The sequence below is a fragment of the Panthera pardus genome, unplaced genomic scaffold, assembly GCF_024362965.1.
Source record: "Panthera pardus isolate Hobbes unplaced genomic scaffold, ASM2436296v1 HiC_scaffold_8, whole genome shotgun sequence".
NCBI lineage: Eukaryota > Metazoa > Chordata > Mammalia > Carnivora > Felidae > Panthera > Panthera pardus.
Window position 1 is genome coordinate 144,380,388 of NW_026527013.1, and position 26,557 is coordinate 144,406,944.

General features: G+C 40.7%; 1 protein-coding gene and 1 non-coding gene across 3 annotated transcripts in view; both read left to right on the forward strand.

Moving 5' to 3' along the window:
* Positions 1-1,163: 1,163 nt before the first annotated feature.
* Positions 1,164-26,557, forward strand: part of CALU (calumenin) — a 30,677-nt gene continuing 5,283 nt past the window's right edge. Inside the window, exons 1-5 of one of the 2 annotated variants that reach the window (XM_019452673.2) lie at positions 1,164-1,279; positions 11,591-11,822; positions 17,219-17,412; positions 21,102-21,268; positions 22,610-22,670. In XM_019452673.2, coding sequence (XP_019308218.1) covers positions 11,602-11,822; positions 17,219-17,412; positions 21,102-21,268; positions 22,610-22,670 — 643 coding nt within the window. In that variant the 5' untranslated portion in view covers positions 1,164-1,279; positions 11,591-11,601. Of the gene's footprint in view, positions 1,280-11,590; positions 11,823-17,218; positions 17,413-17,485; positions 17,680-21,101; positions 21,269-22,609; positions 22,671-26,557 lie in introns of both variants that reach the window. The other variant, XM_019452674.2, reaches the window with a different exon arrangement.
* On the forward strand, positions 16,775-16,878 carry LOC128775771 (U6 spliceosomal RNA). The gene has a single exon (XR_008420748.1). It is a non-coding gene; the product is annotated as a U6 spliceosomal RNA (small nuclear RNA).

Below are 26,557 nucleotides of genomic sequence, written 5' to 3' on the forward strand. Positions count from 1 at the left end.
CACCAAGGGTCACTGTCACTCCTGTGTCTGAATTCCCAAAGCATTCAGTCAGCCTCTCACCTCGGCACTTAAAAGTATATTAACTTGCTTTGTATTTAACTCTCTCATCAGCATACTATGCGTTTCCATTGGCTTTTAAATTATAGAGGCTTTGCTAAGAACATACGTTTATGTTCCATTTGTTTTGCAAACGTAGTGGCCCTCATTTAATGCTTCTTTGAATTTCATGACATGAAAATGAGTAAGTGAAAATTTTCCTATATTCCTCTTAAATCAGGGAAATACTATGGGTTCCGCCCATTCAGTTTACTTAACATTATTAACCATTTACTCTGCACTGGGCAGCAAGGTCAGAGCTGTAGATAAAAAGATGAGGAAGTCCTGTCTCTGCCCTGGAGCTTAGCCTAGAGGAGGACATAGGGATAAGCACCTTTTTATAGCAAAATTTGGCAAAGTGTATTGAAGATACAAAGTGTTAGGAAGGCAAATAAAGGATTATTATGTCTGGTGGGGTCAGGAAAGACTTCTAAAAAGCTAACCGGGACTTCTATTGACATTCATAACGCAGAGAATCAGGAAAACGCACTTCGTCCAGGCGGAGAAGGTCACTTGAAGGCAGAACACCAAAAAGATGTGAAAGGGCCAGCCAGCTGTTAGGTAACACCGAGATAATGGTGGACAGAGCACAAAATCTGTGAGAGGGAGTAGTGAGATAAAGCAGAAAGATACACTGGAGCCAACGACTGAAGACCCTCTCGTAGGCCACCCGATCAGAGCAGTAGGAAAGAAATTGGTATTGTTCAATACAGCTGGGGACTGATGGCAGGCGAATTAATTCGGTCCTACGTGCTAGTGGGCAAGGAGATAACTAGCAGAGTAATCCAAGAAGCCCTATGGAGGCCGAGTCATGCGCTGTGAACTGGGACGTGGCTGCCAGACAGCCGCGCCCACAAGCCGCCCGGAGTCGGGGGCTGGGGCTCATCACCCCACACCGCCGGGGACCAGCGTCGGGCGGGAATCCGGTCCACGCACTCGGCGCGCTCGCGGGGACGTGGCGCTTTCCAGCCAATCCCGGCTACGAGACTGTAGGACCAATGGGTGTCCGGGGAAGCTGTGCGACAGCGGCGGGCTCGTTGATGATTGGTCAGGAGGCCGCCGGCGAGGCGGATGGGGGCGGGGCGCGGAATCGCTTCCGGTTGGGCGGTGCTTGCGCGCGTGAGCTGAGCCCGTGGGTGAGAGGCGGCCGTGGCAGCCTGGGCTGGGGGCGCTACGAGGAAAGGTAGGTGTCGTGGCCCTCGGTCCTTTCGCACCATCGTGCTTTTTCGCTTTCTTTCGGTCCTCGCTCTCGACGCGGCATGGGTCCCCTTCGTTCGGGGCCCCTGTTTCTGCTAGCGCGGGGTTACGGGCCTTGAGCCTGCTCACGACCCCCGAGCCCTCAGCGCGCAGTCTGAATCGAAGGCCGCCGCTCGCCCTCCCGCGCGCTCTGGGAAGGGGCCTGGGTCTCGGCGAACTCCGGCTCCCGGCTTTGCGTTGTGTGGGGTACTGTTTTGTGCCTGGCTTGCCACGTCCGCCGTCCTTGGGTCCCGTCTCTCAACGAGTCCCTCGGACTAGAGGGTCACTCTTGTTTGCCAACTGAAGGTCGGAGGGCAGTGGAGTAGTATTATTGTAACAGTTCTCTGCCACCTCCCACTAACCGGCCTACCTACCTGTGTCCTCCAGCTCAGCCCCAAGGCCACATCCCGAGTGCGTCTGCCAAGAAAGTCGTGTTCACCGACTTTGAGGGTGTAGAAACGGGGCGGGGGGAGCGGGGAGAGAGCGGGAAGACATTTTGTGATTTAAAATAAAACTTTGTGTAATTTTAAAGAAAAGCTGACTATTTCTAGCCTTCATGTTTGGCTGCATCGTTCTGTCAGCGACAGAAAAGAGTTTTTAAACCTTTATTAGGGAATTGTAGCTTTTACCTTGTTTTGTTGCTTCTAGGTGCAGACCCTAGTTCTGTTTTTTGGCATATTATGTTCAGAAGTAAACTTAATGCCCTGTAGCTGCCCTGATTAAGAGCATAGTTGGTGGTCAATAGTTTTGAGAGCAGCTTTTGCATCAAGGCAAAAGTTTCCTGGGTCTCTTGCTAAAATTTTAGGGCCCTTGATCTCAATTACTGAGCGTATAAATTCCCAAAATAATGTCTCTGGGAGTTGAATTGCATTCACTTCCTGGCGGCAGGGACCATAAAGTCAACGTTAATGAATTGGCAATAAGGTTGCTTCTAATACGGTTTTATAACTGGGAAGTAGAGAACGTATAATCTCTGATAAAATTTTTTTGCCCTGGAGTGGAAGACACAACACAAATGCATGTCTGACCTCATTCAGTAAATTTAGTTAACCAAGTAACAAACGATGGCCATCACTGAAGAATTTAAGTAGTATAGTACACATTTACAGTACAAACCTGTAAGTTGTAATTGTGTGTAGAGGATAGGTTGCCTAGGCCTTATCTGAGTTTTACAGTGATTTAGGGATGTCCAATAGGATTTTTTTTGAGGATTATAGCCAGGAGGCCCATGAACCCATAAAGATGAATTGGGTATGCCTGAGTGGATGGTACTGGGTTTCAGCTGTGAAATCAGTTCGTCACTGTCAATATAATTGTTTGCTTCCATTCACCTGGTGATGTGTCAGGATACTTACTGGTGGCATTTTATTTACATTGCACCGGTATCAGTAATTGATCAGTATGTTGATATTAACATCAAATTTCTAAAACATGGGTGTGGCGGGGGTGTTGGAAAGACAGAGGTGTAGCCAGGCCTAGACACTGGAGATGCTAGGCCATAACATCCTAGATCCTCTGTGAATTCTTAAATATGGGTGTTGTTGATGGTGTAATTTATTAGAGTTAAAACAGCTGAAAGGCGCTTTTCTGATGGCCAGATCCGGTAAGGGGAATTGGGGGTTGGGAGCAGGCAGGAACTGCTTTTCTGCCAAGTACTGTCCAGCTAATCCAGTAAAATGTATTGGTATATAAAAAGTGCAAGACACTGTATTAGGGACATAGAAAGATATCAGTTTCGGGGCGCCTGGGTGGCTCAGTCGGTTAAGCGTCCGACTTCGGCTCAGGTCATGATCTCGCGGTTCCTGAGTTCAAGCCCCGCGTCAGGCTCTGTGCTGATGGCTTGGAGCCTGGAGCCTGTTTCGGATTCTGTGTCTCCCTCTCTCTCTGACCTTCCCCCGTTCATGCTCTGTCTCTCTCTGTCTCAAAAATAAATAAACGTTAAAAAAAATTTAAAAAAAAAGATATCAGTTTCTATTAGCTGAGAGTCCTGCCTTTTAAACATGTAATATTTAGGAGCGCCTGGGTAGCTTAATCAGTTAAGCGTCTGACTTCGGCTCAGGTCATGATCTCATGGTTCGTGGGTTTGAGCCCCGCGTCGGGCTCTGTGCTGACAGCTCAGAGCCTGGAGCCTGCTTCAGATTCTGTGTCTCCCTCCCTCTCTGCTCCTCCTCCACCTACACTCTGTCTCTCTCTTAAAAATACATAAACCATCAAAAAAATAAAATTAAAATATAGTATCTACAGGGGAGCTAAGGAGACAGCTTAGAGTAGCCTATGATCTGTTGAGGAGTGGTACAAACAAATTTTATACAAGTTGGGAGTAATTGGTATAGATTACTTCCAGCGGGAGTAATCATAGTAGGTAGATCTTTTCATCTAGGACTTTAAAATTATTATAGACATTTGGCACAGAAGGGAGGTTAAGCTAAAATAACTACCAAATTCTCAAGGACTTTATGCATGTTAAACATGCATGGCAAAATTACAAGCAGAAAACAAAACTCCCGTGGCCACTTTGCAAAGCATTCCTGCGGCAATTAATTATGTTTTAAAGTTTCATCAGCCCCAAAGGAAACTTTTTTCTCTCAGAATTTTCTGGAATTTTTTCTTAAATTTTTTCTCCATAGCCAGAACAATGTTAAATTTGTACTCTGTCGCCCTGGGTGTAGAACTCATGAAGCCTGAGTAATGGTTTGTCATTCTTAAAGCTGTTCTATTGCCAAATTTTGCAGTTTTCTGTTCTCAGCTCTTATAAATGTGTGCTCTCAGTACCATAAATAGCGTAATCAAAAGGTGTTTGGCTTGGGTCATGACCTCACTGCTTGTGAGTTCAAGCCCCAAGTCAGGCTCTGTGCTGACAGCTCAGAGACTGGAGCCTGCTTCAGATTCTGTCTCCATCTCTCTGCCTCTTTCCTGCTCGTTCTGTGTCTCTCTCTCTCTCTCTCTCTCTCTCTCGTTCTCTCTCTCTCTCAAATATAAAATAAAAAATATATATTTAAAAAAGGTGTTAATGAACTGTTGTAAATTTGTTTCATCACTAGAAAAACATTGAATAAATGGCTGTCATAACTGTTATCAGATCACGAAGGATGACATTATTCCTTCAATGTGATAATGCATTGGTGGTACTTGTACTAAAGTCGTAAGTAAAGAATGTCAGATAACCAGATAGCTTTAATTTCTAGATTTCATAACCTGGGCCTTATTATAGGCCCAGGCTGTTCCCCTAATTCAAAATTGAAGTCGTCACGTAGGATTGCCTTTTTTGCTGAATATCCAGCTCAGAGAACGGGAATTTTACTGCCACACCCATTTCTCTCACTTGTTAACTTTGAGCAGTGGGTCTTTGATCAACCAGAATATCTGTGGGATCATTCAGTGGTAATGTTCTTGAGAAGTTGTATTTAATCCAGGCATCTAAATTTCCTTGAAACAATTTATTCTATGACCAATGACTGGGAAGGAAGGGAGGGAAATAGCAAGAATTAGAGCTTTCAAGGAAATTTTTTGGATGACTAAAATAAACTGATTCTTCAGGCTAATCTTTGTTATTGAAAGAAATTCAAGCTTATGATATTAATCTTTTCTCCTTCTAAATTAACTGGAGCAATTCATGAAAATAACTTTGCAGAAGACCCTTATTGGTGACATACTTCAAAACGATGATAGTTACTTGATATTTTTTTCTGTTCTATTTAGTTTGTGACTAACATGCCACTATCCAATAAAAATACAGTACAAGTCACATGAAACATTTCACCTGAAATTTTAAAGCAGGTTAAATTAATTTAATAATTTATTAAATCCAGTACTTACAAAATATCCTTCTTTCTATGTAAAGTATAACACATATCACATCTTAATTCACACTAGCCACAGTTCAAGTGCTTAGCAGCCGCATGTGACTGTTATTGTCCTGAACAGTACCAGTCCAATTTTTTTTTTTTTTTTAATGAGAAAATACTAGATGTTACCCTTGGTGAGGGAGGGGCAGAATTTTAGAAAAAACTTATAGGTCATTTAAGAAATAGATGGGGAGATGCTTTTTGCACAATCATTGATTTACCTTCTAGATCACATGGTAAAAATTCATACAACTAAGTCCTTCATTTATGTTTTCCTGATATCTTGTTATCCATTGATGTGTAGCTGTGATGAAGAGGGAAGGAGAAAAAGAAGGGCCATTTCGTTTTCTATCATTTGGTTTCAGTTTGGTTGAAAAGAGAAAGATGCTTCAGAAATTAACGGCACTAATGTAGTTCTTCAATACCTCGTGTAAGAAGTTGTACTGTTCTCACATCTTCCCACATAAAATATCCTTTGTCTTGGGGGATAGTCTTTATTTCTACTTGAACATTTTTTATATGCTATATGGATTTAGATAAATCTAGTACAGTCTTTTTTTAGTATCTATATTCATGGGACAAGAGGCCTTTGTAAAGTTTCTAATAACCAGGAGTTGATATATGTGAGCACAAAGAGTGTATATTAAAAAAAAAAAAAAGTTATTTTAAGTGCAGGGCTTTTCATTGCCCACTGCAGAGAGATGAAGGTAGGACCATAGGCTTTGTCCATCGAGTGGTCTTTGATGACTTGTTAAAGCAGTTGCATCAGTGGTAGATAGCTAGATTTCAGGGTGGCAGTAGGTAGTGAGGAAGCAGAGATAGCAGCAGAGACACTCCTACCGGTGAAGGAAAGGGAAGGGCAAGCTTGAGTGAATAGCAAGGTCTGAGCAAGACTGATTTTAGATTTTGGAGACCTGAGAAGTATTGATTGACAGAATGGTGGAAGGAGACTTTACAGGGGTGGGATTGGAAGATTAATTGAGAGAGGGAAAGGAAAAAGTTGGATAGATGATAAAGCAGGAGCTCTTGACTTTTACTCTGGAATTCTTCTCTTATTGTCAAGATGTTAGGCCTGATGGGGCGCCTGGGTGGTGTCCGACTCTTGGTTTCAGCTCTGGTCATGATCTCATGGGTTTGTGGGTTCAAGCTCTGTGCTGACAGCTAGGAGCCTGCTTGGGATTCTCTCTCTCCCCCCTCCCTCCCCCCCTCCCCCCTCCCCCCCCTCCCCTCCCTCCCCCTCCCCCCTCCCCCTCCCCCTCCCCCTCCCTCCCCCTCCCCCTCCCTCCCCCTCCCCCCCTCCCTCCCCCTCCCCCCTCCCTCCCCCTCCCCCCTCCCTCCCCCCTCCCCTCCCTCCCCCCTCCCCTCCCTCCCCCTCCCTCCCCCCTCCCCCCTCCCCCTCCCTCCCCCCTCCCTCCCCCCCTCCCCCTCTCCCTCTCTCCTTCCCTCTCCCCCTCCCCCTCCCTTCCCCCTCCCCTCTCCCCTACTTCTGTGCCTGCACAGGTGCTCTCCCTCTCAAAATAAATAAATAAACTTTAAAAAAGAAAAGAGATGTTAAGCCTGAAACTTAAATGTTTTCCCTCTAAATCACAGTGAATCAGTTACATTTCTCTATGTTACATGTATCAAAACTTTGCAGGTATCTTTTCCAGGCCCTGGTAATGAGCTTAATGCATTTATTCATATTGTAACATTTAGTGTTTGCAAGAGTTGTTAAGGTATTATGCCAGAATTGTTAGGGTATTTTACTCTGGGGATGTAATCAGTCATTTATAAAACTTTTCTAAATGTGAGGTTCCCGTACTAATAGGCATAAGGAAAATCTGTTGCAGTGACTTGATTTTACTTCATTTTGTAAACCTCTAGATACTGTTTGGATATGTAACAAAATAACAGAAATTTGTTGTCTCTGGAGAGTTTTGTCTCAAGAATTGTTTCTAGTTTGAGATGGAAGTTTTATTTTGCCCTAAAATAAAGGCATATTCACTTTGGCATTTAAGAGAGCCACTAAATCTCTAGTTTTCTCTTTACTGTTCCACAGATTTGATTGATCAGTTGAATTATTGAAGGGTAGCCTGAAGTTTTATTCTAGAACAGCATGTTTTACTTTAAAAAGTTTGTCTTAAGAGTAGTTGTTTTGCTTCAGTTTCCTCTTTCAATCTAGAGAAATGGCTTGAAAATGTTTGTTTTGCAATACTGAAAAGAGTTTTTATAATATTGTTTAAAAACACAAAGGGGTGCCTGGGTGGTTAAGTCGGTTAAGTGTCCAACTCTTGATTGCGGCTTGGGTCATGATCTCACGGTTCTTGAGTTTGAGCCCCAGCCTGCTTGGGATTCTCCCTCTCTTTATGCCCCTCATCCCCCCACTCAATAAATAAACCTAAAAAAATATAATACACATAATACACATGAATGTGTATTCATTTACAAAATATAGACAACAGAGTACAGTATTAAAGTTCACTCCAAGCCAGCCTCACTACCCCACCCCATCTCTTCTCCCCTGAGCCTGGGGTTACCACCATTTACAGACAGATGTTTATCCTTCCATGCCATTTTTGTGCATATGTGTTATATTGTATACAAATGTAAACAATCTGGGAGGCTGTTTGGTTTTTTTCTTTTTAGGTAAATGAGATCTTGACATTGATTTGCAACTTGCTTTTTTGTTGTTCAACTTAACATGTCTGTAGATTTTCCATTTCAGTGCAGACTGATCCACCTCATTCTTTTTAACCTTTGCGTACTGTTCCATAATACAGATTTAATGTGTATTTACTAGTTCTCTGGTTTCGTTTTCCATTTTTTTATCATTATAAACTGTCATTGTTGAATATCTTTGTGCAAGTGCCTTTGTATACAAATTTGGGTGTTTCGATGGAATAGCATGGAACAGAATCCTTATAAGCTTCCAGAAGCATATCTGAGTTCTAACATTGGTGGGAACAGCTTAAGTACCACCTTCTTCCCGTTTCTCTGAGTCTCTTGTTCTTTCATGTTGCTTCTTCTCATGGGTTTTCATCAGTCTTTTTTATTTTTATTTTTTAATGTTTATTTTTGAGTGAGAGAGAGTGTGAGTGAGGGGAGCGCAGAGAAAGAGGGAGACACAGAATCCAAAGCAGGCTCCAGGCTCTGAGCTGTCAGCACAGAGCCCAATGCGGGGCTCGAACTCACAAACCGTGAGATCATGACCTGAGCCGAAGGCGGTTGCTCAACCGACTGAGCCACCCAGGCACCACGGGGTTTCATCAGTCTTAACAACCATCAAGTGAAAGTACTTTGGGGGGGGGGGGGGGGGAATTGGCATTCGGGGGAGTGACTGCCTTCCATTATCTCCTTAGCTGAGTTTCTGTTTGACTTCTTGGCAGTGTCCTGTTTACTTTCTACTCTATTGACAAATCCTCCTCTGCCATTTCAGGACCTTCTCACCCTTCTCCACTGCACTGCTTTCCCAGGTGTTGGAAATCCTTGTATGCATTTATAGGCTGAAAGTTATTCATGGAGGCCGCAGGTTTTGCTTTTGTATAATCAGCTCTCTAGGTTGTATTGGGATTAAACATATTTCTCCTATTCGCTTTCCTTCTGCTTTATATAACATGCTCACCAACGGCTGTGGTAAACATTTTTTAGTTTATTGAATCCAAAGGACTCTAGAGGTGCTGACTCGGTTAAATGTCCCGACTCTATTTTGGTTCAGTGTGATCTCAGGGTTTTAAGATCAAGCTCCGCATTGGGCTTGTTGGGCTCCATACTGAATGTGGAAGCCTGCTTGGGATTCTCTCTCAGCCTCTCTCCCTCTCTCTCTCTTTAAAAAAAAAAAAAAAAAAAAAAAAAAAAAAAAAAAAAAATCTCTCCCTCTCTAGAAGTAATTTTTATTTTTTTAAATTAAAAAAAAAATTTTTTTTTATTATTTTTGAGACAGAGAGAGACTGAGCATGAGCAGAGGAAGGGCAGAGAGAGAGGGAGACACAGAATCCGAAGCAGGCTCCAGGCTCTGAGCCGTCAGCACAGAGCCCGATGCGGGGCTCGAACCCACGGACCGTGAGATCATGACCTGAGCTGAAGTCGGACACTTAACCGACTGAGCCACCCAGGCACCCCAATTTTTAAAAATTAAAAAAAATTTTTTTTAATCAAAGAACTCTGTAAATCCAAGGTAATGCAATGTAACTTCCTTTAACTGCTCTTTGGAGGTTACAAGAAAGATAATTAAAATACATCTAATCTGCTGGCATATTTAATTTCTTTATCCCCTGGAGCAATTCATTCTGGTTCCCAAAGTTTTGAGGCAGGATCAGATATATGCAGTTTGTTTATTTTAAGTATACTTTCAGGTCAAACTTCTGAAGATATCACTATGGCTGTTTGAGAGGTTAATTAAAATAGTGGTTCACAACCTGACTGCCTTTTAAAAATGTTAATAGGAGTGGGACCTAGTGGTCATATTTTCTTGAGTTTTTGGGTAATACTAGGGTGCAGTCAGTCTAGATTGAGAACCCCACTGAGTTAAGTTATGCTGAAAGAATTTTCATGTTTTTAAAAATATTTACATAAAAATTATGAGCCCTTGGACCAAATGGTTCCACTAGTGACATCCTGTGGAAAGCGAAGTCTGGCTAGTTTAATCTGCGAATTAGGATAAGGTAATGTGTTTAACTTTCATGTGATGCACTGACCTTCCGCATACTGAGCCTTTTGTTACTTTCCTCGGACTGCTGTAACAAATTACCACAAACTGGGTGACTTAAAAGTTCATATAGTCTCTCCTAGTTCTAGAGGCTAGAAATTAGAAATCAAAGAGTTGGCAGAGCCATGCTCTGTCTTTAGGCTTCAGGGGGAGGATCCTTCCCTCCCTCTTCGTAGCCTCGGGTTGCCAGGAATCCTTGACTTGCAGATGCATCATTCCAATCTCTGCCTCTTTTCATAACTTGGCATTCTCTTCTCTGAGTGTCTGTCCAAACTTCCCTCCTTTTATAAGCATATCAGTCATTGGATTAGAGCCCACCCTAATCCAAATGACCTCATTTTAACTTAATTACCTCTGCAAAGATCCTGTTTCCAAATAAGGTCACATTTGCGGGTACCAGGGTCAGGACTTCACATCTTTTTAGAGAGACACAGTTCAACCCACAACAAGCTTCATTCCTAATAACCACCTGTCTACCCAGTAAGGGAGCCATTAATCGCAAACGGAAATGAATAAGAGATTACATGAATTTACAAAAACTTAACTGCAGGGGGAAAAGCATTCAGAATCCATATTCTACTGGTGAAAGGTTAGTTAAAATACAAAAGTTGGGAAAATCTTTCCTTTTGATTTTTAATTTTATAGTTTTTTCTCTAAGACCATAACCTCTCTAGACAATACTGAGGGGTATCTGTAGAGTCTGATAAACAAGTTGCCATCCTGCAGCTTCTCTGCGAGTTTTTTTTTTTTCTTTTTGGTATTTTTATTTAATTTTTTTAAATTTACATCCAAGTTACTTAGCATATAGTGCAACAATGAATTCAGGAGTAGATTCCTTAATGCCTCTTACCCATTTAGCCCATCCCTTCTCCCACGATCCCTCCAGTAGCACTCTGTTCTCCATATTCTTTGCAATTTTTAATCATTTTTCGGTAAAGTGTTCCAGCCTTGTGCTTGTTCATTAGAATCACCTGTGACTGCCGAGATTCTGACGGTTGGACTAGGACCTGGGAACCTGTACTTTGAACAGCACTCTAGGCTGTCTTTATGCCCGGGCAAGTTTGGGAAACACAGTATAAGGAATGCTGAAGCAGTTGTTATCCATCACTGTACCATCTGAATGGTTTGATCTTTGAAGATGATTTGAGATTGAGCATAAATAATGAGAGACAACTTGGTGCTATATATAGGAGAAGGACTCTGCTCAAATATTTCATGGTTTCTAATCTAATGATCATCAGAATCACCTGAGAGGCATTTAAAACTACAGATGCATTCATTCAACTTCAAAGATTCTAATTCAATAGGGGGAATTTTATTAAAGCTTCTTAGGTGATCCTAATAACCAGTCAGGTTTAAAGACCAGACCTCTGATGTAGTACAAAAAGTAAAGTTGTTGGGAGTCAGTAAGTTAGTTTGAATTTAAATGTTGGTTCTTTGACTTTTTAAAAGGATTAATATTCTACTTTGGTGTTTTTTAAAGGGGGCCTACTTACAAGGTGGATATTTTAATTGATTCCTTGTCAACTTCCAATCAGATGAAGGAAACTTGGTGAAAAATTCTTACCATAAAAATGGAAAGTCTCATATTCTACCATTCTTATTTTATGGATTAAGTAGTAATATTTGGGGTGAAATCAAATTAGTAACTGGATGTAAGCTTTTAATTTCTTGTTTAATTACAAAGCACACTGCTTCTGGAATTAACTAATCTTTGTTTTTCTTTAAGATCTGATTATCATGGACCTGCGACAGTTTCTTATGTGCCTGTCCTTGTGCACAGCCTTTGCTTTGAGCAAGCCCACAGAAAAGAAGGACCGTGTACACCATGAGCCTCAGCTCAGCGACAAAGTTCACAATGATGCTCAGAGTTTTGATTATGACCATGATGCCTTCTTGGGTGCTGAAGAAGCAAAGACCTTTGATCAGCTGACACCAGAAGAAAGCAAGGAAAGACTTGGGTAAGGTGCCAGCTCTCAGGGGGCTAAAAGTAATGACATTTCTTTATAAGCCAGCTCATTCTTTTTTTCTCTTTTGGCTTGGCAACCCAGTAAAGTTGTTTGGAACTACATCTTCTGAAAGCTAGCCACAGGATTGCTACCACTAAAATTTAATTAATTGCTTGCTTTCATACATTTCTCCACTGAATAATGGTTTTTACCTCATTCTACAAAGCAAAGTCATTTTTGCACAAAAGCACCAAATGCTACAGGACCCAGATTGAATTGCGTCTTGTTCCCCGAGGAACATTACAGGGGAGGCTTCTCATCCCCGATACTTTTAATTTTTAAAAATTATCTGTGACCAAGTATTTATTGTGCCCCAAGCCAAGCCATTGAGTGGATAATAAACTGCAAATGAGACCCCTGGGCTAATTTCTATAAAGTTGATGATTTCTGAGAATATCCTTTATCCTCTTTGTTTTCATTCTCAGATATTTGCTTAATTAAAAACAAAAGCAAACGAATCATGCCTTTTAGAAGAAATGGTCTTAATGTCCAAGTATTAATTGCCGTTTCAGTAACAGCTGGGTCATAGTTGGGTTCTGTGATCTTAGCAGGCATCTTTGTGCCTGGAAAATTGATGGTATACCAGTTGATAATTTCTGCGCATCTGAGAATGTTTTTGTTTTGGGTTGTTTTGTTTTTTGTTTGTTTTTGGCTCTCCTAAAGCCTTGTTTTTTAAGGAAATGCAGGTTATTTGTTTTTGAGAGGGGTAGGGGGACAGAGGATCTTAAGCGGGCTCTGCTACTGACAGCAGAGAGCCCGACGTGGGACTCAAACTCACAGACCGTGAGATCAGGACCTGAACCAAAGTGGGATGCCCCCAATGAAATGCAGGTTAATTTAGTGAACATTTTCTCCTTAATGAGCACCATTGGTGTAACTTTCTGAACTATATTCAAGAGGTTTGTTTGGAAAGTTGTACCACAGAGGAATTTCCAAAAGTATTTTGCCATCATGGATAGTGCTTTGATTAGAAGACATTACGGGGTTTGTTTGGGGGTGATACTTCAGAATAAATTTTATCCTTTCATTGGATTATCTGCTAACTGATCGGTACTATATTTTATTCTTTTAAGAGTTTAAAAAAAATTTTTTTTTTTCAACGTTTTATTTATTTTTGAGACAGGGAGAGACAGATCATGAACAGGGGAGGGTCAGAGAGAGGGAGACACAGAATCTGAAACAGGCTCCAAGCTCTGAGCTGTCAGCACAGAGCCGACTCGGGGCCTGAACTCACGGACCGCGAGATCATGACCTGAGCCGAAGTCGGCCGCTTAACCGGCTGAGCCACCCAGGTGCCCCTTAAAATTTTGTTTTATGTTTATTCCTTTTTGAGAGACACAGAGATAGAGTGTGCATGGGGGAAGGGCACGAGAGAGAGAGGGAGACACAGAATCCCAAGCAGGATTCAGGCTCTGAGCTGTCAGCACAGAGCCCGACATGGGGCTCAAACTCACAAACCGTGAGATCATGACTTGAGCTGAAGTCAGACACTTAACCTATTGAGCCACCCAGGCACCCCGAAGAGATTTTTTTTTAACATTTATTTTTTTTGAAAGACAGAGTGTGAGTGGGGGAGGGGCAGAGAAAGAAGGAGACACAGAATCTGAAGTAGGCTTCAGGCTTCGAGCAAGCTGCACAGAGCCCAATGCAGGTCTTGAACCCACGAGCTGTGAGATCATGACCTGAGCTGAAGTTGGATGCTCAACTTACTGAGCCACCCAGGTGCCCCCAATATTTTATTCTTAAACACAGAAATACTCAAAAGATTTTGCTATGTAGAATGAGAAACTATCTCCAAACATTTGAAAATAGGAAAAACAAATACATTAAGGACTCAGTCTTCTGTTAGGTTGCTTTTCTAATTTTAAGAGACCGTGCTCACTTTTAATCTTATAACTATGCTAACATTTGGGCTAAAAATAGGGGTGCATGAGAGTATTCTCGGTCTTCATGTCTCACCTATTAATAATGTGCATGTCTGACCCATATTTGGGTCTGTACATGGCTCTTCACAGACTTACTCTTAAATAATGAAGGGCCTTTAGACTTGGTGTTAATCAGTGTGTTCTGGCTCTGTATAGGTGGTGGAGTAGCTCTGCTGGCAGTTTTCAGTAGAGACAACGTTCCTTTTTGTCATCAGTAAATAACAAAAATTCAACACACATGAGCAGACTCCACATTTGATTAGAATAAGATGGGTAAAATCATGTTTTTCGTAGAATGTATGAACAAGTACTATATGCTTCTCCTAAATTTTGGAGATAATGACAAATGAAGTAATATACTATTGTAAGCAAGGATTCCAGATGAACTTTTTTTTTTTAAGCTTCCTGTGGCATTTTAAACATTGTTTTGGTAGGTGACTATATACCAGAGGTTGGGAACAACAGATTCTCCTCCTCCTTTCCATCCATATAGAAAGCAAGTGATGGACAGAAGATCATTGTTCATACCTGTAGTTGCAAAAATTCACTACTATTTTTAAATCTTTAGTAATATCTAAAAACATTTTAAAACAGTTTAATATAGTTTTTCCTTTTTCTTTTTAATTTTTTTTTAATGTTTATTTCAGAGAGAGAGAGAGCACAATCTGGGGAGGGGCAGAGAGAGGGAGACACAGAATCTGAAGCAGTCTCCAGGCTCTGAGCTGTCAGCACAGAGCCTGACACGGGGCTCGAACTCACGAACCATGAGATCATGACCTGAGCCGAAGTCAGACGTTTAACTGAGCCACCGAGGCGCCCCTAGTTTTCCCTTTTTCTTAAGAATTTTGACAAATAGAACATACTTTCTTATGTGTGTATTCTCCCCCAGTCACTCACAGTGGTCTTAAGTCTACTTAATTTTCATTTATGTGTCCTTCAAATGAGGGTTTGTTTGTTTTGAGGTGGTGATCCTAAATATTAAAAAGTTCTCACACTTGGTGTAGTTGCTTTAGAAATGAACTAGAGCAGTTCATCATCCTTTTTTTTAGGTCACAGGTCAACCCCTTTGAGAGTCTAAGGAAAGCAAAAGACCCTTCCTCAGAACAGTGCACGTAGGAATATATATAAGATTTTGTATGCTGAATATTTCAGGAATATTATGAACCCTCCTGGAGCCTACTTACTGATTTGCTTTTTGACTCTTGAAGAAAGTAGAGTAGAGGCATATGTTACCTCTTAGGAGAAATAACATAAGGTCCACTAAGTGCATTGTGTCTACCCTGGAATAAATGCTTACTTGATGGCATCATAACTACATCTGTAGGTCACAGGAAAACAACACCATTAGCTTCATAAATTTGCACCGGCCTTTAGAGCTAGTGCCTAAAATGGGACATACCCACTTCCAGTGTATTTTCACAGCTGCCTGCAGGCTGGATGGCCAGCAAGATAAGAATGGCTTTTATATTTTTAGATGGTTACTAAAGTATAGACATATGTGACAAACCATATGTGGCCCACAAAATCAAAGCTATTTACTATCAGTCCCTTTTCGGAAAAAGTTTGCCAACATCTGGGCTAAACCATTTGAGATATATCTGTTGGAATAAATAGAATGGCATTCAGCCAACTTCATTAACAAAAGCCCCTCTTGAGCAGTTATGTGCTCTTTATCTGAGAGATCCTTATCTGAGTGACCCTCTTTAGGCTGTTTAAAATTTTCATTTGAGAATGGGAGGCATTCTGATACCTTACCTTTTTTTTCTTAATGGTACAGTAGCACTATTGGTAGTTAGTACCATTTGGACGTAAACTAGGTCCCATTATAGATAATGCAAAAGTTTTTAATACTGGTATAACTTAATGTGTTAATAGTTTTTAAAATTCCAGGGTTAAAATTACAAAAAAACTTTTATGTCCGTGTAGATAGAGGAAGGTATTTAAGAGATAGCTTCTTGCTGCTTTACCTTTTCTATTAATACTTTAGAGCAAAAGCTGAAAGATTACATATTTCGTGAAGGAGTATGCTTGTTAAATTAGAGAGTTTAAGTACTAGCCAGTTAAGGCTAACAACATACCAATATCAAGATGATATCATACGATATCTTTTCATCGTATCACTAGTAGTCTGTGATTTTAATCACTTTCCGATGTTGTATTCATGAAATGAATGCAGACTGGGAAAAGACATTATTTGCTACCAAGTGACAGTCTTTGTCCATCCTGCAAATAATAGAGCATAGGAGTATGCCAAGATTTCACTTGGACATCTTGATTTGAAGTTCCTATTCCATACTGGGCCACTTGGTTGACTTTTCATAGGTTGTCTTAGCCTTTATAAGTGAGCGGTTGCATCTTTAGGGATTTTCATATCATGCACTTATTTTGAAATTCTTAAGTTAAACTGAGATGCCAAGCCTGGAAGAAAAGCTCATGAAGGGTGAAGTATATTGATTCTTTAGCTTTGTAGTTTTGCTTTATCATCTGTATTCTCACCCTCTCAACTTATTAACATTCTCATAATCTCATGTATGTCAGGGGTGGACATTCTTACCACATCATTTCCTCAAAGTTCTCTGTTTTTGTGGTTCTATGTGAAAATCCAAGTCAACATAGTATATAATTAGCTGTTAGCTATTTTTTATAACAAGCATGCATCTGTCCTTTTGTCTTTGTGTACCTGTGTTGTTTTTTTTCTTTTTTGGTTTTGGGGTGTTTTTTGTGTATGTGTGTGGGTTTTGGTTTTTTGGCTTTTGTTTTTTAATAATCTTGACTTGAGGTATAAGTGATCCCAGAACTATCTTTGTTATCTTTATATTTTTAACAAAAGTGTTTTTTTTTTTTAAGCAGCTGAACTTTTTAAAGTCTGGTTTACATTTTTGAATTTTTAGAAAACCCTATCAGTGCTTTGTGATTATTTACCAATAAATTGAGATTCTCCTAAAGCAATAAAGAAAAGCATAAGGATTTGCTTGTCATGCTCGCTTCGGCAGCACACATATTGGAACGATACAAAGAAGATTAACGTGGCCCCTGCACAAAGGGCAACATGCAAATAAAAAAAAAAAGATTTGCATGTTGTTTGATACAAAGAATGGAGAACCCAGATAGGAATGGATATTCACTCCTGGATTCTGACCATTGGCTGTAACTGACCCCTAAAAGGATGAGACTGGGATTGCTTTTGCGTGTAAGTGCACCAGCCATGGACTGCACTTGCCTTGTCTAGATGGCTCGTTACCAGTAACAGGCCACTTAAGAGAAATATTTTCAGTTGCTTATCTGGAAGGTTTTTTTTTGGAGACAATTTTTATGTCCATGCTTTAGCCCTGGGCAACACCTGTGGTCACAACACACACCTGGCTAAGTCTGGAGCCTTGTGTCTTTTTAACCTCTTGCTGGATTTCTCTGCATTTTCTACAGAAAGATTGTAAGTAAAATAGATGGCGACAAGGACGGGTTTGTCACTGTGGATGAGCTCAAAGACTGGATTAAATTTGCACAAAAGCGCTGGATTTACGAGGATGTAGAGCGACAGTGGAAGGGGCATGACCTCAATGAGGACGGCCTCGTTTCCTGGGAGGAGTATAAAAATGCCACCTACGGCTACGTTTTAGGTAGGTCCCTACTATCTGGGGGAAAAAGCCTTGTGGAGCTGGCACCTTGAAACGTAACTGTTTTGTCTTGTAGAATGATTGTAGATAAAATAGACGTGGATAAAGATGGGTTTGTGACGGAGGGGGAGCTGAAATCCTGGATTAAGCACGCCCAGAAGAAATACATATATGACAATGTTGAAAACCAATGGCACGAGTTTGATATGAATCAAGACGGCTTAATCTCCTGGGATGAGTACAGAAACGTGACTTATGGCACTTACTTGGGTAAGGGGCAAGATGTCAGCCTGATAAGAGACCATGGTCTTGAGTCAAAGAAACAAATGGGTCACACAGTGAAGGAAAGGAAGAAATTGTGCACTTTAAAAATAGTCCAAATGCTGTGAACTGATTTCCCTTTATTAACTTTAAATGTGTATATTAAGTATTTTAGTTTTGTAAGGTCCGGCATCTTCTACATCTTTAGCATTTCAGATATTATTTTAGCAATTTTTCTTTCTGTGATCCCTCAGATCATTTTTGGAGCAAATCTGCTCTAAAAGGCATTGTTTCAATAATGCAAAGCAAGAGACTTTGAAATATCTCTTGACGTGGTCACGTTAAAGTGGTGACCCTGAAATTCAAGCTAGATTCCTGTATCACTGGTGAGAATAGGAAAATTACTGACCTTCCATAATAAAATAAAGATCAAATAGCTTTCCTTGATAAAATTTAACAATTTTAGTATGTCTGCTTACTGAAGTTTAGAAAAGAAAATTTCCCATTTGTTTTCTCTGGCACATGAGTTTATCAGCCTGCTATGCAAATGCTTCAAGGCAAATGTGATTGCTTTCTGTTGATTTGGTAGCTTGTATGCTTGGGCCACCTGTTAGTAATCTTCTTTTACTTATTACACTTGCCTGTTGTTGAATGCTAGGTGGCAGTCTTACTGAGTTGATGATTAGGGTGTTTTTGTTATGCGATTCCTCTTCGCAGTTACAATTTGAGATAAGAATGTATAAATGTCACTTCTTGCATTTTTATCCTGGAAATGAGGCAAATTTCTGGGTTAAAGCAGGCATTCTCCACCACTGATTAACAAGCAGTGAGTGTATAATGGTCTGTTTCCCCCACTGGATAGCCAGCTGTCTGTGTTAATTACAGGACTGCATGCATTTCTAGTGAAGAGACTTTTATTTCTGTATTGAGCTTGTTCTCATTCCTAAGACGAAAGTGGCAATCTTTCTTCATGCTTGACACTTAGCCAAGAACCAAACATATCCTTCACCCAATTAAGAACATGTGTATTAAGAAGTCAGTGCAGATGGAGAGGCACCCGTGTTTCTTGCTTTCTGGCTGAGACTCAGCACCCTCCTGATTTATTTGGACTTATAAATACAGAGCAAAGACTAGGTTATTGGTGATCTAAACAGAATGGTGTGTTAATAAATCTCAGTTCAGACCTAGGCACTTACTTGCTACCCAAAATGAATTTTAAGCTCTTTGTATGATTATGTGCATAAAAATCTGTTGAGAGCTCCATTGCGCTCTCAGGTCAAATGATTCAATGTAATGGGTATTTCTACTGAGACTGAATAAGCTGAAGCACTGGCTAGAGAAGCAATATCTTTATAAGGCATCTTTCCCTGGAGGCATGTGGGTGGATAGCACTCGGGGTAATGAGGTGGCTTACAGAAGCGCTGAGGGTTTTTTTTTTTTGGTGAGAGTATGTTCTTGATTTAATCTTGAGTTCAGGTATAAGTCATCTTAGCTTTTAATTAAAATCTGTCTTAATGAATCTGCTTTCCACAAAAGGAAGGTTAACACTGTTTCTGCTACAAGCAAAATATGGAATACCAAGATCCATCCTGGCTATCCCAAAACTAGATCAAGAGCCTGCTTGAAACTGCAGGCTGGCCAGCACAATAAGCTGGTACTTAGGATAGATATGGCACCCCAAACAATGACAGCAAACACATGAATTTAATTATTTAAAATAAAATATTTTATCTTTTGTGTGCATGTTATCAGGCTACTTGATTCCAGTCACCACATTTTACCCTGAGGTGGAGAGAAGGGCTCTTAGTTAAGAATCTAGTCTTGTTGTGTCAGTTGTCTTCTGTTACCTTTATTTTGTTACAGAGTCGGTACTGAAACTTTGTTTAGAAGAGACGACTTAGTATCTTTAAAAAGTGTATTTTCCTTAAATTCTCCATCTTCAACCTATTATGGTTTTGAGTATCCTGTATAGTCACGATTCAATAAGCTGTCTTACTGAATTTTGACGCTCAACAAAGAGTGAAGTTTCAAACTGCCCAAAACTCTCTCAAAACAGAGTGGTAGTTTGTTTTTGTTTTCCAAACCGTGCTTGAAATTTGGAAGGACTGAACTTTGGTATCAAAAGTCAGCAGTGTGATGTTATTGTTAAAGGGGCCTTGTGGGTTTTTTTATAACACTAGTGCCATATCTTTCTTTATTTAAGCAATATGTTCTAGGAACAATTGTTTCTTAGCTTGATTGTGGTGTCTTTTACATTTCATGATATCTTCACATGCTTTCTTTTGGTCCACACAGCAGATTGAAAAGGTTTTTTTGTCCATTTATTTTGGGCTTTTTCCTACAGATAACTCCTTCAACTTAAACTGAATTTCATTCTTCTAGAGACTAAATAGCTACTGCTTATATAGTTCAACATCATAACAGATGGATAGGTCCAGAAACAGTTTGGTTGTAATCTAATGTTTACTTTTTGTAACAGCTGTATTGAGGTATAATTGGCATATATAGGACACTGCACATATTTAAAATGCACAATTGATGAGTTTTGACATAGGTATATACCAATGAACCCATTCTTACAATCAAGATAAATGAACTTATCCATCACCCGAAAAAATTTCCTCATGTCCCTTCATAATCCGGCTTACCTTCCCTATCCCCTATCCCTAGGCAACCTCTGACCTGTTTTGCGTAACTCTAGTTTTACATCCTAGAATCTTACATAAATGAGGGAGAGGGGTGGCAAACGGTACCTGTAATTCATGGTAGATAATCTGAGTTGGCTGAAAAAACTGAAGTGTGACTTTTCAAAGGGTAATAATTCTGTTGCTTGAATCAAAGTGACCTTAATATGAGATAGAAAACCTTTGATATCTAGCTTCTCGGTGGGAGTCGAATCTTTAATAAAAATAGCAATAGCTAACATTTATTGAAAGCCAGCTATATGCCAGGCACTATTCTCAGCACTTAGATTTATTTGCTCATTTACCCTCATAGCAGTCCTATGAGACAGGCACCATTATTACCTCCATTTAGATTGAAGCACAGTTACTTGTCCACAGTCACACAGCTAGGAGTGGTAGAGTTAGGATTCAAACCCAGATAGTATGATTTTAAAACTACCACTGCCTCTCAGATATAACTAGAAAGCTGGAACCCTCTAGTAGCCTTAACACCAAAAATAGTGAAGCAGTACCTAGGTTAGCCAAGGAGCCAGGGTTCCATGTTGGATGGCAAACATTTACATTCAACTTGGACCTGACTTTGATGACCAAAACTAATGTTTTCACACTGTTAACAATTTTACCTGTGTAATCACGTTGTTTCTTCATTGCTTGGTTTATCCTTCTTGGAAATTGATTCCTCAGCCCATACATTTTCATGTTTTGTGGAAGTCTGTTAAAACTTGACCTAAATGTTTTGTTTTCTAGATGATCCAGACCCTGATGATGGTTTTAACTATAAACAAATGATGGTTAGAGATGAGCGGAGATTTAAGATGGCAGACAAGGATGGAGACCTTATTGCCACAAAGGAAGAATTCACAGCTTTCCTGCACCCTGAGGAATATGATTACATGAAAGACATAGTAGTACAGGTTGGTGGAGAACAGTGATTCTCAGCAGAAACTCAGTTTCTCTTTTTGGGAGAATGGCTATATTTGGGAGAATGACTTATTTAAGTAAGCTCTAAGCTCCAGGGTAGGGCTTGAACTCAGTGACCCCGAGATCAAGAATCCCATGCTGTAATGACTGAGCCAGCCAGGTGCCCCAGGAAAATCCTTTTTTTTTTTTTTTTAATGTTTATTTATTATTTTGAAGAGACCGAGAGTGAGCAGGAGAGGGACAGAGAGAGAAGGAGACACAGAATCTGAAGCAAGCTCTGAGCTGTCAGCACAGAGCCCAGTGTGGGGCACGAACCCACAATCCTCAAGATCATGACCTGAGCTGAAGTTGGACGCTTAACGGACTGAGCCACTGAGGCGCCCTAGGAATATCCTATTTTTAAAAATATCTCATAACCAGGACACCTAGGTGGCTTAGTCAGTTAAGCATCCAGTTTCGGCTCAGGTCACGATCTCACAGTTGGTGAGTTTGAGCCCTGTAGGGGGTTCTCTGCTGTCAGTGCGAAGCCCACTTTGGATCTTCTGTTCCCCTCTTTGCCCCTTCACCACTCAACGTCTTTCCGTCCCTCCCTCCCTCCCTCTCTCTCTCTCTCTCTCTCTCTCTCTCTCTCTCTCTCTCTCTCTCTCAAAAGTAAACATTAAAACAAAATCCCATAACCAGTGATCAGACACTACTGAAGAATTGTCACAGAAGGCAGTTACCAATAAAACATAAACTGTAGACTTTATAGTTTTGTAAACATAAAACATAGACTACATAGTTACAGACCTACGGGTCATATCTGTTAGAATGACTTCATGACTAGGGCTACTCCACATCATTATCGGCTTGGTGGGATAGGTCATTATTAAATAATGCCAGTGTTCCTCCAAGAAGATTCATAATTATTTAGGGTTGAAGCATAAAAAATAGTTAATATTTTACCATTTTTTTGGCTAGAAAAACAGCAACTTCCTATGCTTTAACCATACCCACACGTGTACATGTTTGTTTTTAAAATTTTTTTTAATGTTTATTATTTTTGAGAGAGAGACAGAGTGTGAGCAGGTGAGCACAGAGAGGGAGGGAGAGACATAGAATCTGAAGCAGGTTCCACGCTCCAAGCTGTCAGCACAGAGCCTGATGTGGGGCTCGAATTCATGAACTGTGAAGTCATGATCTGAGCCAAAGTCAGATGCTTTAACCGACTAAGCCACTCCCACACCCCTAACCATACCCACATGTTCATGTGTGTTTTTAATGAATGATAAATGCCTAAACTAATTCATCCAGATACTAACTTTAATAGTCTCTTCTTACTCTCTTTTGTCCAGGAAACAATGGAGGATATAGATAAGAATGCTGATGGTTTCATTGACCTGGAAGAGTATATTGGTAAGTCTGTTCCTCCTGTTTTTCCTAGAGGAAGCTGAGAAGTTGTGGAAGTGTGTTTGCCCATAGAAATAATTTACCCCTGGGTAGCTTCGCTGGTTGAGATTCTGACTTTTGATTTTGGCTCAGGTCATGATCTTACCATAGTGAGATTGAGCCCTGCATCGGGCTCTGCGCTGGGTATGGAACCTGCTTGAGATTCTCTCTTCCTCTTCCTCTGCCCCTCCCTGTGCACACCCACAAGTCTGAGCTCTCTCTTTCTCTCTGAAAATAAACAGGGGCGCCTGGGTGGCTCAGTCAGTTAAGTGTCTGACTTAGGCTCAGGTCATGATCTTACAACTCGTGAGTTTGAGCCCAACATCAGGCTCTGTGCTGACAGCTCAGAGCCTGGAGCCTGCTTCAGATTCTCTGTCCCTCTCTCTGTCTGCCCCTCCCTGCTCATTATGTCTCTGTCTCTCTCAAGAATAAACATTTTTTATGTTTTTTATATTTGAGAGAGAGAGAGACAGTGTGAGCAGGGGAGGGGCAGAGAGATGGAGACAGAATCTGAAGTAGGCTTTAGGCTCCAAGCTGTCAGCACAGAGCCCAACATAGGGCTCAAACTCACAACCATGCCGAAGTCAGTGGCCCAACGGAATGAGCCACCCAGGCACCCCTCAAGAATACACATTTTTTAAAAATTAAAAAAAAATTGTTTTAAATGAAAGAGATTTTTTTTAATGCAAATTTAAAAATAATTTGGGGTGCCCGGGTGGCTCAGTCAGTTGAGTGTCCCACTTCAGCTTAGGTCATGATCTCACAGTTGGGGGTTCGAGTCCTCCATCAGGCTGTCTGCATTCAGTGTGGAGTCTCCCCTTCAGATCCTCTGTCCCCCAACTTTACTCCTCCCCTGCTCGCTTACTTGCTCTATCTCTCTCTCTCAAAAATAAACATTAAAAAAAAATAATAATTTACCCCATGGGTCAACTCTTAGCACATCATTAAGCCAGACCAGCATGAGGAATAGTGGGTCATGATAAAGTGTCTGTAGCAGCACTGTCCAATCAAAATGTAAATGTGAGCCACATGATATATTTTTACTTTTTAAAAAAAATTTTTTTAATGTTTATTTTTGAGAGACAGAGCACGAGTAGGGGAGGGGCAAAGAGAGGGAGATACAAATCCGAAGCAGGTTCCAGGCTCTGAGCTGTTAGCACAGAGCCTGAAGTGGGCTCGAACCCATGAACCGCGAGATCGTGACCTGAGCCAAAGTCGGCACTTAACCGACTGAGCCACCCAGGTGCCCCATGTTATTACTTTTCTAATAGCTACATCAAAAATTTTTTTTTAGGGATTCCTGGGTGGCTCATTCGGTTAAGCATCCAGCTCTTGGTTTTGGCTCAATCAGGTCATGATCTCATAGCTCCTGAGTTGGACCCCTGGGTCAGGCTCTGCGCTGACGGTGTGAAGCCTGCTTGGGATTCTCTCTCCCTCTTTCTCCGCCCCTCCTCGGCTGGTGTGCGCGTTCTCTCTCAAAATAAATAAACTTAAAAAAATTTTTTTAGCATGATTAGTTTTAATATATTTTATTTAACCTAGTAATCTAAATTACTTTCATCATGTTATCAATATAAATTATTAAGAATTTTTTTCATACTGTTTGCAGAAGCATCTTTTATACTTACAGCACATCTCTGATCAGACCAGCCATAGTTGAAGTCCTTGATAGCTCCATGTGGCCAGTGGCTGCCATATTGGATAGCACTGATACAGTGCATTCCAGATGCCCATGGAATTGACGGTAAAGAGTTGTAGGGAGCCTAAACTGGTGTTAGGAAACCCAAGAGAAGAATATAGGGAATAGGATGAGAGATCAGTGGGTGACTAAGGGACCCCAAGTTGCCGATTTCTCTTAGAGTATTTCCTCCTTTCTACGATATTCTGTTTGTATTTTCTGTCTAGGCCCTCTGTTCCCTTTTTTTTTTTTCCACCTGTCCCTTGAATTGAGCAAGTTACTTTTCTCAGATTTTATCTAATTATACTTGCTCTTTATATTTAGGGTTGTTCCCCTTGAATTACTCCCTGAATATTTACCATTCTTCAAAGACTCAGTGATGTGTTCTGAGTTGTTTTAGAGAAAAAGGAATGAGCAGTGGAAGATCTTCCTTCCTTCCTTCCTTCCTTCCTTCCTTCCTTCCTTCCTTCCTTCCTTTCTTTTTCTTTCTTTCCAAAATGATTCTTTTTAGTGGAGTTCATCAGCACAGAGGAAGTAAATGTCTGGCTGCATTTACTGAGACTGCTTCAAAGTTGACTGTTTCTACTTTTAAATATTTTATCTTTTCATTCCTGGCTTTTGCCATTTTATCACTATTGCTAAAACTGAGGAACTCATTTGAACCTCCAGAGGAGAGGAATTACGTTTTATAACTGGTAAGTACCATCATTTATCAAGCATCGAGGTCAAATAAGGAGATATTTCTTTCTACCTCTCCATCATACATATCCAAGGGCAGAGAAATTGTATTTTGAAACTGTTAAACCAAGTGTGTGTGTGTGTGTGTATTTCTTTTGCAAACCATCAACTAACATAAACACTTACACCAGGGATGCTGGACTTTGTAAACCTAAAAGTCCCCAAACAATATCTTCCAGTTTCTAGGGATATGCTAGTTTCTGCCCTATTGAGGAGAGAGATCATAAACAAATGGTCAGTGCCTCTTACATTTAGCATGAGTTATGCTGTTGAATTTTTTATTTAAACTTGTTGTAGAACATTGCAAACACGTACAAAATTAGAATTCCATGTACCTGTGCCCAGCCCTAACAGCCGTCTACTCATGGCCGATCCCTTCACATCTGTAACCAATCCATTTCCTTACTTTTTTTATTATTTTGAAGTAAATTCCAATCATCATCTCATTTCATCTCTAAGCATTGCATTATGTATCCTAAGAACATTTTAACGTAATCTCAAAAAAATTAATTTTAGTGTCATTATACAGATTAAATCCTTTTTAAATAGAAATTTAAATAGTATTATTTTTATCCTTACTCATCTATCTTTGAAATGCACTTACATTACATTGTATATTCTAGTTTCTATTAAAAGGATGTCTTTTGGGGGGCTTGCGTGGATCAGTTGGTTAAGCGTCCGATTTCGGCTCAGGTCATGATCTCATGGTTCGTGAGTTTGAGCCCCACGTTGGGCTCGGTGCTGAAAGGACCTTGCTTTGGATTCTGTCTTCCTCTCTCTCTGACCCACCCCTGCTCATACTATCTCTCTCAAAAATAAACATTAAAAAAAATACTTAAAAAAAAGTGTGTCTTTTAAGCACACATTTATTTCCTCTGTAATTCAGAATTTCCCCATATGTGTACTATGAAAGGTCTCGACCCACAGGACAGCTAAGGCAGGGCACTGGCCCGGTGGATCATACAAATATTACATTTTCTGAATGTGCTGTAGCATAGAAAAAAACAGGCAAGTCCTGTCCTGAGGTACTCCTCCTTTGTTTAAAACAGAAGTAGTTCGGGGCGCCTGGGTGGCTCAGTCGGTTAAGCGTCCGACTTCGGCTCAGGTCACGATCTCACTGTCCGTGGGTTCAAGCCCCGCGTCGGGCTCTGTGCTGACTGCTCAGAGCCTGGAGCCTGTTTCAGATTCTGTGTCTCCCTCTCTCTCTGACCCTCCCCCGTTCATGCTCTGTCTCTGTCTCAAAAATAAATAAACGTTAAAAAATTAAAAAAAAAAAAAAACCAGAAGTAGTTCTACTCTTAGCCCTCAAGTTCAGGAAAATGACAGTACCGACTGTCAGGTGACAATAATACATTTTAGTAATGAGTTCATCCTTTATTCAAGGGAAAACAGCCCATAGACTGGGGATCGTTGTGCCCAACAAGCAGTGGAGCGCTCT